Below are 16,214 nucleotides of genomic sequence, written 5' to 3'. Positions count from 1 at the left end.
CCTCCTTCCACCCTCTCTCCCTCCCCCCTCTTTCTTTCTTTGTTTTTGTTTTTAGAGACATGGTCTCTCTGTGTAGCTCTGGCTGTCCTAGAACTCACTGTGTAGACCAGGCTGGCCTTGAACTCACAGAGATTCTGCCTCTGCCTCTGCCTCTGCCTCTGCCTCTGCCTCTGCCTCTGCCTCTGCCTCCTGAGTGCTGGGATTAAAGGTATAAACCACCACCTCCTGGCAGTAATAGCCTCATTTTAAAGACGAAGGAGCCAGGATGTATAGGTTGATCCTTGTCTCTATGACCAACACTGCAGTCTAGAGCAGCCCAAATCTGAAGTATATACTATCATTTCTCTTCTTCCATACCTCCCTGCCTTTGTCCTCAGCCCATCTTATCCCTAACCCATGTATGTCTCCCCTCACCAGCCCTTTCTTCACCTACCCACCCAGATCAGCTGGTAGCTACAGCTTCCCATGACCCACATCGGTCTATAGCAGAAGAGGCCTGAGGTCTGCAGGGGAGATGGCATGCCCAGTGAGGCTTTGCCAATGATGCCTTTGGGAAATTGGCCTGACCTAGACCCAACTCCCTCCCTCTCATCCCCTTCTCTGCCACCCCTCCTCTACATGTCTTATAGGTGAAGGCCACCACGTACCTGAGCTACCTGCAGGCAGTGGGCACACCCCTCTGCACCTACACCCTGTTCCTCTTCCTCTGCCAGCAAGTGGCATCCTTCTGCCAGAGCTACTGGCTGAGCCTCTGGGCCGATGACCCAGTTGTGGATGGGCGGCAGATGCATGCAGCCCTGCGTGGCTGGGTCTTTGGACTGCTTGGCTGTCTCCAAGGTACCCTGTGTCAGTGAGCCCAAGCTCTGTCTCCCACCCCAGCCCCTCCTGTCCTTGAATGTCTGCCTAGAACATCCTAGGACCAACTATCGCTAGGTCTTTAAGGTGGCCTGGAGGGAATGAGGGCCTGGGGACAGTCCCCTAATAAGAAGGCATCTCTGAAGTTAGTCAGCTAATGACCTCAATCTCCCACCCCAAGCCTCCAGACACAGTCACACTCATCACACCTCAGTCCCGGCCACACTCCCTCCCACACTCATCACACCTCAGCCCCAGCCACAGTGCTCGCTTCCACAGTGCACGCTTACTGCCCCTTTCACTGCCTCCATTTTCTGCCTTTCTTTTGGATACTTTTAAAAAGCATTTGCTTGTTTATTTACTTATTTTCTGTGTGTGCATGGACACATGGACACCACAGCACACATCTGGTCACACTTGCAGGAGTGGGTTTTCTCCTTGTCCCACGCAGATCCCAGGGTTAGTGTGTGCTCAAGCCATCGGCCCTGGCAGCAAGTCTTTCTCCTGCTGAGCCTTCTCACCAGCCCAGCTTAATTTATTGTTCAGTTTGAGGCAGTCTTTCCTCAGAGTCCAGGCTGACCTCAAACTCAAGATCCCCGACTTACCTCCCAAATGCTGGAATCGCAGGTGTGTATGGCACACTCAACTCCTTCTATTAAAATAACTATGATTCCTTAAGTAATGGCAGGCTCACCTCTGCCATGAGGCAAGGTGCAAAGGACAAAGGTGTCTTCTGCCAAGAACACCAGGCCACAAAGGGATATGGCCACAGTGCATCAAGGACATTGACTAAGCCAATACTGTGACTTTATGTGGAGTGGCACTGCTTTATGGTTGATGTAGAAGTCCTCACAATCTACACACTCGGCTACTGGCCATTCATTTTCCCTGCAAGGATCATCTGTGGCTCCCTTGTATAGCCTCTTCCTCCCAATTCCAGTTTCCCCAGTGTCCTTAGACCCTGACTCCCTTACACTTCAAATGTGGCCACAGTCAAAAGAAAATGCTGCTCAACATGTGGGTTTGGCCCCATCGTGAAAGGTATTTGAGCTCGACAGAAATAGTGACACACTCCTATAACCCCAGCTACTCGGGAGGCTGAAGATATAATGGGTGCAAGTTTAAGACTATCCTGGGCTTAAGGACAACCCAGGTAATTTAGTGAGGTACAATCTCAAAATAAGTTAAAACGGGGACCAGGGAGATGATTTGGGAGATGATTTGCCTGCCATCAAACCTGTTGACTTGAGTTTAACTCTTGGAAGCCATGTGGTAGAAGAAATCAGACTCCAAGTTGTCTTCTGACTTCTTCATAATACTATAGCATGGACATATGCACACATTAAACAAGTGTAATTTTAAGTAAAGGGGGAGGCGTCTGTGGATATGGCTTAGTGTAGAATGCTCGCCTAGTATGTGTGAGGCCCTGGGCTCAGTTCCCAGCATTGCAAACAGAAAACACCTTCAGCATGACTTACTAGGACTGCAGCCTCATCAGCAAGACACCATGAGCTTCCCTGACCTTAGTCTGCCTCGGCTGGAAAGGCTACTTGAATGCAGATGGTCACTTAATCTACTAGAGCAAGCTGTCAGTCGGCCAGGCTGGGATGAACTTGAACTACCATTTGGAAAACACACAGATGCGTGTTGGCTACCTCGGGCTAGCCTGGGGTGGCGGCACACCCCTGAATTCTCAGCACTCCAGAGGTGAAGGCAAGGGAATGTGGAATTCAAAATTATACATCTGCTATATTACAAGTTCAAAGCTAGCTTGGGCTACATGAGACCCCCATCTCAAAAGAAACAAAACACAGCTGTAAACTAGACAGTCTATAGAATCACAGAAATGTATTCTCCCACAACACTTAGGTAGACCATCTTAAACCCAGTCACCAGGAGGAGCTGGTTCCTGAAGGAGACTAGGGGAGACCTTGGGAGCAGGCGCCAAAGACCCAGTAGCACCCTGCTTGCAATAGGTCACCTCAGTATCCCCAACACATAGAATTTAGCTCCAGCTCAGCCTTCATCCACCAGGGAAGGTTCTGAATTGGCCCTTTACAGGTCGGGTGACCATCATGAACCAATCACAGCGACCCCTGTTGCTGGTGTGTTTTGACTGGCTAGCGGAGTCAAGTGACTGCCTACATTGTACTGGGGGACCATGATTAACAATAGCGTCCCTTTGGCAGTAGTACCTTACCTTGCAGCCTCTTCCCCAGCTTCTGGCAACTTCTTGACCTCTTGGTCCCCTTAGTTGTGGCCGTCCACTCCAGTCTCTATCTGTGCATTTGTCTCCCGTCTATGCCCAGTTCTTAGACGGATACAGGTGTAGTCCCCACCCAAAATCTAGAATATTCTTTTATTGTACCTATTTCTTTTTGTTTGTTTTTGTTTTGTTTTCTGAGACAGGGTTTCTCTGTGTAGCTTTGGAGCCTATCCTGGCACTCACTCTGGAGACCAGGCTGGCCTCGAACTCACAGAGATCCGCCTGCCTCTGTCTCCCGAGCGCTGGGATTAAAGGCTTGAGCCACCACCACCTGGCTGAAGCTCAGTTTTCTAGATAAGGTTGCAATTGGAGGTTGGGGTGGGCATGAGTTTGGGGAGACACTATTCGACCCCCTAGCACTGGGTCTATCCCATCATTCGATAGTCACCGGGTTCTGGGAGACCTGCCCCAGGCCATCAGCAGGTTCCACTCCAACTCCCCCCTGCAGCCATCGGACTGTTTGCCTCCATGGCTGCGGTGTTCCTCGGTGGGGTCCGGGCCTCAGGCCTGCTTTTCCAGAACCTCTTGTGGGACATAGTTCGCTCTCCCATCGGCTTTTTTGAGTGCACCCCTATCGGGAGACTGCTGAACCGCTTCTCCAAGGAGACGGACACGGTGGATGTGGACATCCCAGACAAGCTGAGGTCCCTGCTGACCTACACCTTCGGCCTCCTGGAGGTTGGCCTGGCAGTGTCAATGGCCACACCTCTGGCCATTGTGGCCATCCTGCCACTCATGCTGCTCTACACTGGGTTTCAGGTATGGAGAGCTCAGAGCCCCAGTCTAGCTGAGGTCTCTTCTGTCAGTCCCCTGCCTCTGGGCAAGGCTTGGTGGGAGAGGGTCTGCAGCTGGGCACCACAGAATGGGGAGGCTGGAAGCTCACCCCCACCCTGTATAATGCACACTTGTTTCTGTCTCTCAGGCACTCCCTAGAGTTCTTCGTGTCTAACTTCAGGTCTTTCTGTTGCAGTGTCCCCTCATCCCATTTGTACACTGCAAGGCACAGCACTGCACTGCACGGCCCAGATTATATTGTGTTAAGATGTCTGTTTTCCTTTGCCAGGGCCAGAAAGTGGCCTAACGCAGAGATCAGAATCTGAGCCTGGAGTGGTGGGACATGAGACACTGATGTAATCCCAGCACTCTGGGAAGCAGAAGCATACTGCAGAGCTTTGCTGCCCAAGTGGACACATAGCCTGGCAGTCTGGGCGCATGGAGCACTCTGCCTGCCGGTCACTGAGAAGCTCAGAGCGACTCAGCCAGACCTCAATTTGTACACACTTTTGCCAGGGGCCAAGTGTGCTGACCTCAGTTGCCTGCTGCTCTGCCTCACCACCAAGCAGGTGGCTCAAAGCAGGCAGACAGCAGAGGACACCTGCTGCTCCTTGTACTCTAAGAGCTCCTTCTCTGTGTCTCTGTCCCTCCTCCCCTCTCCCACCACAGAGCCTCTATGTGGCCACATCTTGCCAGCTGAGGCGCCTGGAATCTGCAAGCTACTCATCTGTGTGTTCCCATATGGCTGAGACCTTCCAGGGCAGTCTGGTGGTCAGGGCCTTCCAGGCCCAGGAACCCTTCATGGCCCAGCACCACGCCCTTATGGATGAGAACCAGAGGGTCAGTTTCCCACGACTGGTGGCTGACAGGTAGGAAGAGCCGGGGACGAGAGCAGACCTGGAAATCCCCTCCCCGAAAGAGTAGAGTCAAACTGCGTGGTTAGAAGGGTCAAATAGCTTGAGCACAGTCCTACAAGCTGGGGACAATCTGAGGCTGAGTCCCTGACATCCAGTGAGTTGGAGGTACAGAAAGAGGTATGATTGCCAGACAACAGTACCAACCTCTGTTTCCTTGGTGAGCTGGTATCAAGCATCCTTAATCTCCTTTGGGGGAGTAAGCAAGAGCAAGACCTGGGTTCAACTTCCAACTCTGGTGTTTTCAAGCCGATAGACCCTGGACAAGTCACACAACCTCTCTGAGCCTACTTATTCAACTGCTGTCACACTCAAGGTGGCTTTAAGGATTAAATGGTTACAAAGAGTACTTGTAACATGCTTACTACATGCCTGGCACTGCTCCAGCCTTTCTTGAGCCTCAGTTTCCTCAGCTGTCAAATGGAAGCAGTTATCTTCTCCTCTTGTAGCAGGAGGACCAGGCAGCATATGTGAGGCTCCCAGCAACATGATAGGTCCCAGGCTCCTTGAACATGCCTGGCTCATATTACATGCCCACTATCTGTTAAATGAATTATTGTAGAACAGAACTCAGTGAGAGTGGTATGCTGCATCTATCCATTCAGAATGTATCTGTTGAGAACATACTTCATGCTGAACTACGACTGGAGCTAGAGCCAGGAATAAGAAAACAAGATCCCTGTCCCCACGGAGCCCAGGACTCCTAATGGTGACAACAGCTGGTTACATTAAATGATTTGGCTGGCAAGAAAAACACTAGATTAAGGTGCAGCCACTGTGTTGAAGGTAAAACAACAAGTGACAATTAAGATTGTCCTCTGGCTTACACACATGTGTGTGCATGTAGCCACACACTCACCAGGGAGGGGACATCTCCAAAACAGGAAGCTCTGTGGAACATGCCAGGCCCTCGGCTGGGTCACTAGGCAAGACGAATAATGTTATCTCTCCTTGTGGCTCCCAGTGGGTGCTGAGTGTTTACTATAGCCAGAGAAGTGTGTCCTGCTGGTCCCACTGAGCCCTGCTTCCCTTTACAGGTGGTTGGCTGCCAACCTGGAGCTCCTGGGGAATGGCCTGGTGTTCGTGGCCACTATGTGTGCTGTGCTGAGCAAGGCTCATCTGAGTGCCGGCCTGGTGGGCTTCTCCATCTCCGCTGCCCTCCAGGTAATCCGGCACCCCACCCCTGGCTGGAGATGGGACAGAGCAGAGACAGATGGACCTCCATTGCAGTATTTCCTGGGGCTCCAAGTCTCCACTGCTCAGTGCTAGGGAAGTATAGTTTTCAGGGAACCTTGTGTGACCTCAAGCAAGTGGCTCAAGACCCTCTGTGTGCCCATCCAAGTAATGAGCCAGCACTCTGCCACGTCCAATTAGCTGAGACAGGAGAAGAGTGTTGAGAGCAGGTTTTCAATGGAGTGTTTGTTGTTAGCACTTGATAATATGCAATGTTGGGTTAGAATATCTGTGTCCATGAACTCACACATACACACTCTCTCACACATACATGCACATTTATACACGATCTCTTACACTCACACACTCTTAACACACACATTCTCTCTCTCTCTCTCTCTCTCTCTCTCTCTCTCTCTCTCTCACACACACACACACACACACTGTCTCTTGCAGTGTCTATACACAGTCTTACACACACTGCCACCTCTCTTACACAATACCATCTTATACTGTATTTTGCACTCTTACACACACTCTTCTCTTACACTGTTACCCTGTATCTTGCACACACTCACATACAGTCTTACACACACACACACTGTCTCATCTGCACAGCAGTGTCAGTTGAAGGTGTTGCTCTACCAGCTTCTTCATAAACTACTGATCATTTCCTTTGGGGGTCAGTGCTCTGGGCAGAACCAGCAGCAGCAGAAAAGATCATGGCAGGGGCAAATGGCAGGCTGTCCCTGCTGTGTCAGGTAGGCACAGCTGGAGAGTATGAGCCAGAAGAGGGAGACAAAGGAGGGCAGGGCCAGCCGTAGAAGTGCTCATAGGTCCTGGCAAGGCACTTGGAGGCTCAATGGGATGGAAATCAGGGGAGGCCCAGCACTACTGTGGATGCTGCCTGAATGGAACCCACAGACCCAGGTCTTGCTGTATGTCCTGGAAAGGCCAGGCACCCTCTCTGGTCCTGTCTCTCTGATTAGGGTCATTGAATTTGGCCATTGAATTTGACTTGCTCTATTCACTATCTTATTGGCCAAAGCCAAGTCCCATCCCTGAGGGCCCAGTTCCTACTGGGTTCAACTTCCCTGCTCCTACAGTCCCTCTTTATCTGCCTTTCCTGGCACTTGACTAGGGAGGAGGTCGGAGGAGAGCCCAGAGCCCAACTGAGTTGTCTTCTCAACCCAGGTGACACAGACTCTGCAGTGGGTGGTCCGAAGCTGGACAGATCTAGAGAACAGCATGGTGGCGGTGGAGCGCATTCAGGACTATGCTCACATCCCCAAAGAGGTGACAGTGGGGAGATGGGATGAGGGACAGTGGTCCAGGGTGATGCCTATCCCTTCCTTTCCCACAAAGCAGCATCCGTGGGAGCTAGAGTCACAGCCAGGGTGACAGAGAGAGCCAAGGGTTTAAAGTCCTGGTTTCTTGCTGGAGCAGGCAGGTCACTCATTTGAGTGACAAGCACTAGTGATACTGTCACTGCAACAGCAGGAAGGGCATTCCCTCAGCCTAGTGAAGACCTTAAAGTGACAGCCATGCTCCAGCCATGCGGCAGGGCATAGGACAGGGCAAGACTGTCACCCAAGCCAAGAACAATGGTGTTGTAGTGACATCTTAACTTAGCAGAAAGCCAGGAACAGAGCAACCACACAGCTACGGTGTGCTGAGGACAGGCCAGTAGCACATGACACTTCAGGAATATAGCAGCAATGCCACAGGAAAAGAGCATCAAGGTAAATGACATGGCATCAAGCTGGGCACAACAGCTCACAAGTAAACCTCAGCAATCAGGAAGTTGAGGCAAGAGGATAGCTGCTAGGTGGAAGACAGCCTTGTCTGTGTAGTGAGTTTAAGGCTAGTCTGAGCTACATCGTGAGAAGCTACTCTGGTAGAAAATATTGAAGTTACCCTGGACTACATAACAGGTTAGGGGCCATCCTGGGATACATAGTAAGTTAGTAGTCAATCTTGGCCATATAGCAAGCAGGAGCCTAGCTTGAGCTACATAACAAGTTAGAGGCTATTCTGGGCTACATAGAGAGTTGGGGTATAGCCTGGGATAAACAGTGATTTGGAAGCCAGCCTGGACTAAATAGTGAGTTGGAGGCTAGTCTGGGTTACAGGAAAGTTAGAAGCTAGCCTTGGCTATGTAGCATGTTAGAAGCCAGTCTGGGCTATATACTGAGACCTTGTCTTAAAGCAATGAAACACTGCTAGAATGACCTTCCGTGAGTTTCAAATGATGGGTGTAGTGTGGTATGTGGGAAGCTGAGACTCTGAGGGGTAGGCACCTGTGAAGAGCTTGACAATAGTTCCTTTGACCTGTGCCCAACCTACTCCCTGACCCAGGCTCCTTGGAGGTTGCCCACTTGTGCAGCCCGGCCTCTCTGGCCTAGTGGGGGAAAGATTGAATTCCGGGACTTTGGGCTCAGACACCGACCAGAGCTGCCCCTGGCTGTGCAGGGCGTGTCCCTGAAGATCCATGCAGGAGAGAAGGTGAGCATCCACCCACAACTACATCATGTGGGCACCAGGCTCCAAGTCTGAAACCCTGCCCAGCTCTCTTAGCTTCCACCTCCCAGACCCCATCTGCCTCTGGGGTGGCTTCCTGTGTCTACCTTGACGTCCCTGGATGAGACGCATGTTGGGCTGCCTGGAAGGATGGATAAGAAACAGACAGAGGATGGAGTGTGGGAAAGAAAGAGACCCATGTATAAGTGGGATGACTAGAAAGAAAGACTGGGAATGAATGAAACAAAAGATGAATGGACTGACCAGTGGGTAGAAGAAAGAACAGGGGCTGGAAGGAGAAGACACAGGTGGAAGAGGATACAGAGGAGGACTCGGGGAGCTGGAAGGACTGGCCAGCCGGGAGTGATGGAGGTGGTTAGGACATAAAGGAAAAGCAAGGGGCAGAAATGTTAAGAGGAGGAAGAGCTAGAGAGAGCCCAAATGGAAGGTGGAATGGAGGAAGAGTGGTTGTACTGAGAGGACATGCTCAATGGAGGGTGAGAACAGAGACAAATCTTGTGCAAGAAAGAAGTCTTTCAAATAGGTACCCATGATAGGTACCCAGGAACCAACCCAGGGCAAGCCTGCTTGGTCTTGGCTTCACTCGTTTATTGCCTGGCAGGTGGGCATCGTGGGCAGGACAGGGGCCGGGAAGTCCTCCCTGGCTTGGGGCCTGCTGCGGCTTCAGGAGGCTGCTGAGGGTGATATCTGGATTGACGGGGTCCCCATCACCCATGTGGGGCTGCATACACTGCGGTCCCGAATCACCATTATCCCTCAGGTGAGGTCTAGAACCATGGGAAAGAGGTGGTGGAAGAGGGAGCCAGCATGGCCGTTCCGACCCAGCATCCCTCTGGCCAGGACCCTGTCCTGTTCCCAGGCACTCTGCGGATGAACCTGGACCTGCTTCAGGAGCACACGGATGAAGGCATCTGGGCGGCGCTGGAGACAGTGCAGCTCAAGACGTTCGTGACCAGCCTGCCCGGCCAGCTGCAGTATGAGTGTGCGGGCCAGGAAGATGACCTGAGGTATGGCCATCCACCAGTGGCAGGACCAGAATGAAGTGGATAAGGGTGGGGACAGCCTGGGCTCTGAGCGTACTCCAGGGGATCCTCAACCCCCATCTGCTAACACAGGTCCCAATCCATTCCTGCAGTCCCAGGCCTCGGGATCTCAGGGCCATGTTCCTTTCCCCATGGCAAAGCCCAGCCCAGACTCTGTCCCACTCAGTATTTGTTTTGCTACAAAAATACTATACTTGATGTTTGACTGACCTCAGATTCAATGTGGCTAAGGGATAGTGTGTGTTCTTTCCCTAAAATGTGTGTGAAAGTCAAAAGTCAACCTTGGGTGTCCTCTACCTCTCCCCACCTTATGTTTTGAGACAAGTCTCTCACTGAACCTGAAGCCCTTTGATTCTCCTAGGCTGGTTGGCCAATAGGCTCCCAGGGATCGTCTTCTCTCTGCCTTCCAGGAGCTGGGATTACAGATACAAGCCATTGTGCCCAGCTCTTATGTGGGTATTGGGGATCTGAATTCAGATCCTCATGTTTGCATGTCAGGCATTTTCTTGACTAGGCCATCTCTCCAGCCTTTTGCTAAAATATTTTAAGGATGAAACACACATAACATAAACAGGGACTTGGGAGATGCATTGTACCTTTTTAAAAAAAATTTTCACTGCAGGGCCTTGGGCATGCTGTGGACATGCTCTAGCACTGCTCTCCAGCCCTGCCCTTCCCTGGATGTATATAGCTTAGCAGTGTGAAGCATGGTTATGCATAGCTCATCCTGGTGGTGCAGGCTTGTGATTTCAGCACTTAGGAGGCTGCAACAGAAAGTTTGAGTTTGAAGGCAGCTAGGCTACCCAGTGAGACATTGTCTCAAAAAACCAAAACCAAGTAAGACTGTTCCACACCTTTAATCCTAGTTTTCAAGAGGCAGAGGCAGGTGGATCTCTGTGAGTGTGAGACCTGGTCTATATAATGAGCCAGCCAGAGCCAAATAGTAAGACACTGTTTCAAACAAATAAAACAAACAAACAAAAAAAAGGGACAATAGCCACCTTCTGTGACTGGTATCTGCTAAACACTTAGCATGTTGTGATTGGGGCAAGTTCTGAGGGCAAGTGTGAGGACCAGAGTTCAGATCCCCTGAACCCATGTAAATGCTAGGTGGGCTCAGCAGCTGCCTATAAGCTCCAAGCTCAGGAGGCAGAGTTAGGGGATCCCTGGAACAAGCTAGCTAGCCAGACTAGCTTAGACAGCCCACTCTGGGTTCATGGAGACAACCCTATTCTGTTAATAAGGTAGAGAGTAGCTAAGGCAATCACCTGATGCCAACCTCTGGCCTACACACACACACACACACACACACACACACACACACATGCATGCACACGGACCTGCAGTCGTGTGTCCCCACAAGTGTACACAATGCACAGACTTTTTACAGGTAAAGAAACCAAGGCACAGAAGGTGTGAATGATTTGTCCACAGTCAGCCCACACCAAGATAGCAGAAATGGAACTGTCCCAGACCCTGCAGACTTGGGCCCTCGTGGTGGGGACACACATACAGACACTGTCAGACACTGTCCCCAGAGCTTGCTTGTAGACAGGCCTAGACTAACTGATGACACCTACGTAGCCTAACAATGCAGCTTATTCACAGTGTGGGTCAGAAGCAGCTCCTATGCCTGGCACGTGCCCTTCTCCGGAAAACCCAGATCCTCATCCTGGATGAGGCCACCGCCTCTGTGGACCCAGGGACAGAGATGCAGATGCAGGCAGCCCTCGAGCACTGGTTTAGTCGGTGCACAGTACTGCTCATTGCTCACCGCCTACACTCTGTAATGGACTGTGCCAGGTAAGGTGGCCCTCCTGACAGTGATGCACAGGGCAGGAGGTCCAGGAAGGCTTGCGATGTGTTCATTGGTATGTGTCCTGGATCAAGAAGGGCCTTTGTCTAGGGAGCATGACCAAGTCCCCAGGGAAAGGCATTCAGCTCAGGAATGTGCATCCAAGAATCTGGGAGGATCAGGAAGACTTCTGGGGAGTGAATTTAAAGTGGATCTCGGTTCTCAGCTGACGAGGGCCTCAGCAACTGTCACAAGAACTGCCCCATGTCTTCCTTGCAGGGTTCTGGTCATGGATGAGGGGCAGGTGACAGAGAGTGGCAGTCCAGCCCAGCTGCTGGCCCAGAAAGGCCTGTTTTACAGGCTAGCCCAGGAGTCAGGCCTTGCCTGAGTTGGGACTCTTGACAACCTCCTCCGAGCCAGCCATAGAGCCTGCAGTGTCTGGGGATGCAGAGACCCAAGGACCATTGGGGCTCCACAGGATATCAAATTTAGACTCCTCTCTGGGAGAAAGATGAAAGAGAAAATGACAGACGATTGAAATACCAGAAGAACCCAGAATGCCCAGGTTGACCTGAGCAACCAAAGTGGACAGTGACTCTCAGCTGAGTCTCAAACTCTACTTTAAGGCCACACCCACCCTAGGCCAATTAGGCTGGACACCCTGAATCTGGGTGATGGTGTGCATATTTTTCCCTAACTCCTCATTTTGATGTCATTGTAGATTTTACACACAGTTTTAAGAAATCACACAGAGAGAACCCGTGGACCCTCTGCCCTTTTTGTTCAGGGGTGACACCCTGTCCAACGCTAGGACAAGATCAAGTGTCACACTGACACTGGCAGACTCCAACAGCTGCGTTCACATTTCCTCTATTGCTTGTGCGTCTGTGTATTGATCCAGTGTTTTTTGAGACAGAATTTCACATAGCTCAGGCTAGCCTTGAGCTCTCTTTATAGCTGAGAATGGCCTTGAGTCTGTGATGCTCCTGCCTCCCCTCCCAAGTGCTGAGATTACAGGACACCACACCCTGTTTGTGGGTTCCAAACCCAACGCTGTATGTATACTTGACAAACCTGACAAGCTTGGCATCCCCAGCTCTGGATTCAGTTCTACCCTACCTAAAATTGTAACAGTGAAGGGTCTCTCACTATGGAGTTCAGGCTGGCCTCAAACTCAAGAGTTTCCAGAGTGCTGGAGTGACAGGCATGGGCCACCACACCCACCCTGAGTCATCACAGTTAACCAGCCACATCACTGACACTGTTGGCTATGGGCCAGGGCTGGTGAGTCCTGTGCATGATAGTGGTTGAATAACATCTTTGACTTCTTCTCAGAAATGCCCTTCTATAGCTGTGGCAAAGCTATTTCCACATACTGCCATGGTCTCCCGGGACCACATCACTGATTTAATCTACCCTAGTACCACCCATGACTCACTGATAGATTCATAGGCAGTGACAACGTTGGGGTCAGGAGAGGAGAGGACTGCTACCTGCTTCTAGGAAACAGGGCTGTTCTTCCCTCTTCCCTGAGGCTTCTCTGATGCCTTGATACATCGTTTTGAGGCTTTCCTTTCAGCCCAGAGTGATTCCTCTTTGCCTGCAGCTCATCCTGAGGCTGTCCATGTGACATGTGAGGAGCCAGTCTCATCACTATGGCTACTTTTTTGTGCAAAAGAGGGAATTGAAGCCGAAAAGTGAGGACACAGGGTACCCAGTGGCCAAGTAACAACTTTCCCCTGGGCTTCTTACCACCCAGTTCAAGTGGTCCTGTGGGCACTCCTGCTCTGGAGGAACCAGAGATGGGCCCACAATACTCGGCCTGCCATTTATCTGGCTGGCCTAGGACAGAGGCTGCTGTCTGTCTGTCTGTCTGTGAATCCACCTGGGGATGCTGGAGAGACTGTAGAGGCCCCACCTTGGTCTGGGAATAGAGCCTGAGTCACAGGATGACCAACACATGGGAGCACCTGGCAGGCCAGCAGGGTGATCCAGCCCATTAACCTTCAGCCAAGGTTGCCTGCCAGCAACCAGGTCCAGCCTGTGGGAGGAACAGGAAACCAGGTCCAGCAGGCCGTAGGCACACATCCTCAGCCTCTGGCTGTCCCTGAGGGCCTTTTGCTTTTCTGTCGTGTTGGGGATGGAACCTATGCCTGAAAATGCTACCCCTCATACTCCTCCCTGCCTGGTCTCAGCTGTACCCGAGTCACCCTCCTCTCTGCAGATACAGCTGTGTACCAGGCGTGGCTGTAGATGCAGGCAACTCAGAAGAAGCAGGTGTCGGCAGTCATCCCTTTCCCTCCTATGTCCCTTTGTGGACATATTTAACAGTCACTGAATCCCTTTGACAGAAGAGAAAACTGGGGCCTGGACATTTTAATGCTAATCTCTGCCCAGCCTCCCGGCCTCCTCAGCGTATGCCCGGAACTGACTTCCACCCTAGAGACCAGGGGCAAGCTTCCTGCCTCCTTAAACCGAGAGACTTGCTTGAGAAGGTGTAGGTCTGCCTATCATGTGTCTCCAGAGCCTTGCGCAGTACACAGCATGGACACTCAATACATACTGACTGGGTGAGCCAGGGACAGGAAGGAGTGACTAGTGAATATAGCCCATCCATTGGCAAGTGGTCTCACTGCACCAGGTGTTTTTTTCTGAATTGTTTCATGCTGGTTAAACCCCAGCCAGTAGCCCCAAGGCAGGATCTGCAGTACCTAAAGGGATAAGTTCAAGAGACTCTGATGACAACAGGTCTAGGTTTTGTCCCATCAGAGAACCCTGGCTCTGTGTGGGATCTATGTGAGGCACTCTAGTGGAGGAAACATGGCCTGAGAAAAACACAGATAACAGAGGCTGGTGAAGCAAAGCCGGCTTGAACAAGACCTGGGAGAGGACACAGAAGGATTGTGACGGTTACACCACTGACTCATGTTCCTGGGGTCAATATGGCTGCTGGACAGATGACCAGACTGTGTGACTGAGTGGGGTTGTCAAGGATAGAGGCTGTAACCCTGAGGAAGAGCTAGCCCCTTCTCTCCTGGGCTCTGATCTGAGAATTTGGTTACTGCCTCCCTCAGGCAGTAAACTGAGCAGAGTTTACCTCTTCACAGAGCAGATTAAACTGGAGCCCAGTGCCCATCCCACCTGTCTCCTCAGTGAGCACTCTGAGGCCTGGTAGTGGAGCTCAGAAACACACCCGCATGTCTGTGAACAGGGTCAGCCCTGTAGCCCACAGGTCCACCTTGTATAATCTGATGGTCTTCAGCCAGAGGGCAATGTGAGTGTGATACAGCCTTCAGACTGCATCTGGATGATGGAATGAATGAGGTCAACAGTCTCTAGGTCCTCAGCTGCTCTGGTCCCATCCAACACTAGAATGTCTGTCTCCTCAGTAGAGCCCAGGCTAGGCACACATGTTGGCACTACCTGATGCTAGAAAGGTAGAAAAGCCCAGAGACAGAGACTCAAACTACCCTGATCTTGAACCAGGCCTGGGGTGGGAGAAGGCTAGCAGTTTGGGGAGACTTTGGGCAGGGGAATAATCCTCGTATCTATGCCCATGGCAGACATTACTAATGGATACACTTTCTGGTGAGCAGAAAATGAGCTTAGAATCATTCCCAGTACAAGGCTCAGAGGTAATATTTGAAGTATCAGTCCAGTTTGGTACAGTTGACAATGGAAAAAGAGCTTCAGTATCCATGGATCCTGAGCTGTAGGGGCCACAGCACTGGCTGAACTCAGATGTGTGCCTGTCCCTGGCCAATGGGATGCTGGTAGAAGCTGATAAGAGAATGAACACTGAAAGGCTTATACATCTCCCATCACCATGACAACATGCTGTGGCCAGCCTTCTGGGGGTGAAAATACAGGTAATGATCTCATTGAGAGGCCAAGTCGATCAGTCGACAGTGCTGTCCTCCCTACTCCCACCCCACAACTGAGACCAACCAAGATCAGCAGTACAGTCCCTGGCTGACCACCCTAGCATGGGAACAGAGTCTGCATGCAGAGGAACTCTGAGAACCAAACAGCACTGTGCAAGGACAGCAGATAGCATGTGTGAGGGTCTGAATCTGGAAGACTCCCCACAGACTGATGCTTTGAGCACATGTTCCTCATCTGGCGGTTTTACTTTGGGATGTTGTGGAGCCTACCTTGGAGAGTCATCACCACACACACACACACACACACACACACACAAGCACAAATGTGTGCACACACACTCGAGCACAAAACCAGCCACCGCCCCCTTCGACACGCCCCCCCCCGCCCTGCGCTATGATGCACAGCAACCCTGAGCACTGTGAATCAAAATAAACCTCTGCTCCCCACAGATGACTCCATCACAGCTATCAGAAAAGTAACGAATAGCATGTGATAATTGTACCACATTGAAAAGGGGTGGCTCACAGAGATAAGGCACGAGACTTTCACACTAGAACAGGGAGGGGCCTCAGAGTCCCTCCGAAGCATGAACTCCGAGGAACATTCGCAATGGGAAATATTTGGAAACCCCTGAGTTAACTGGACCAAAAACGGTATTTTTGCACAACTTCACAAAATTTTCAATATGCAAATGTGCTAGGAATTTCCTAGAAGGAAAATGAGGCACAGGCAATTCCTACAGAACTGAGGAGACCTCCTGTGTAGTTTAAATGAGAAATGGCCCCCACAGACCCATGTGTCTGAATGATTGGTTTAAGAATTCAGGCATTGTGCTGAACCGCCCCTGTCACCTGGCAGAATGCACTCTGGCAGTAACCTGGTCAGCCCAGAGTTCCATGGTTGCATAGTCTGCACGCAAGTGCAAAAGACCCCTTTAAAAGACAGACCCCGCCCACTTATGTTCTTTC

General features: G+C 51.2%; 1 protein-coding gene across 1 annotated transcript in view; it reads left to right on the top strand.

The window, feature by feature from the left end:
• The window catches only part of Abcc6 (ATP binding cassette subfamily C member 6), a 42,956-nt gene extending 30,722 nt beyond the window's left edge, over positions 1-12,234 (top strand). The window contains exons 20-29 of the mRNA XM_035447112.1: positions 630-837; positions 3,570-3,880; positions 4,565-4,764; positions 5,847-5,973; positions 7,177-7,278; positions 8,341-8,487; positions 9,125-9,283; positions 9,364-9,530; positions 11,175-11,369; positions 11,641-12,234. Coding sequence (XP_035303003.1) covers positions 630-837; positions 3,570-3,880; positions 4,565-4,764; positions 5,847-5,973; positions 7,177-7,278; positions 8,341-8,487; positions 9,125-9,283; positions 9,364-9,530; positions 11,175-11,369; positions 11,641-11,749 — 1,725 coding nt within the window. The 3' untranslated portion in view covers positions 11,750-12,234. The remainder of the gene's footprint in view (positions 1-629; positions 838-3,569; positions 3,881-4,564; positions 4,765-5,846; positions 5,974-7,176; positions 7,279-8,340; positions 8,488-9,124; positions 9,284-9,363; positions 9,531-11,174; positions 11,370-11,640) is intronic.
• The last annotated feature ends 3,980 nt before the right edge of the window (positions 12,235-16,214 follow it).

The sequence above is a fragment of the Cricetulus griseus genome, chromosome 6 (genome assembly GCF_003668045.3).
Source record: "Cricetulus griseus strain 17A/GY chromosome 6, alternate assembly CriGri-PICRH-1.0, whole genome shotgun sequence".
In the NCBI taxonomy this organism is placed as follows: domain Eukaryota; kingdom Metazoa; phylum Chordata; class Mammalia; order Rodentia; family Cricetidae; genus Cricetulus; species Cricetulus griseus.
Note: the sequence above shows the minus strand (reverse complement) of the source record. Positions and strands in the feature narration are given on the sequence as shown.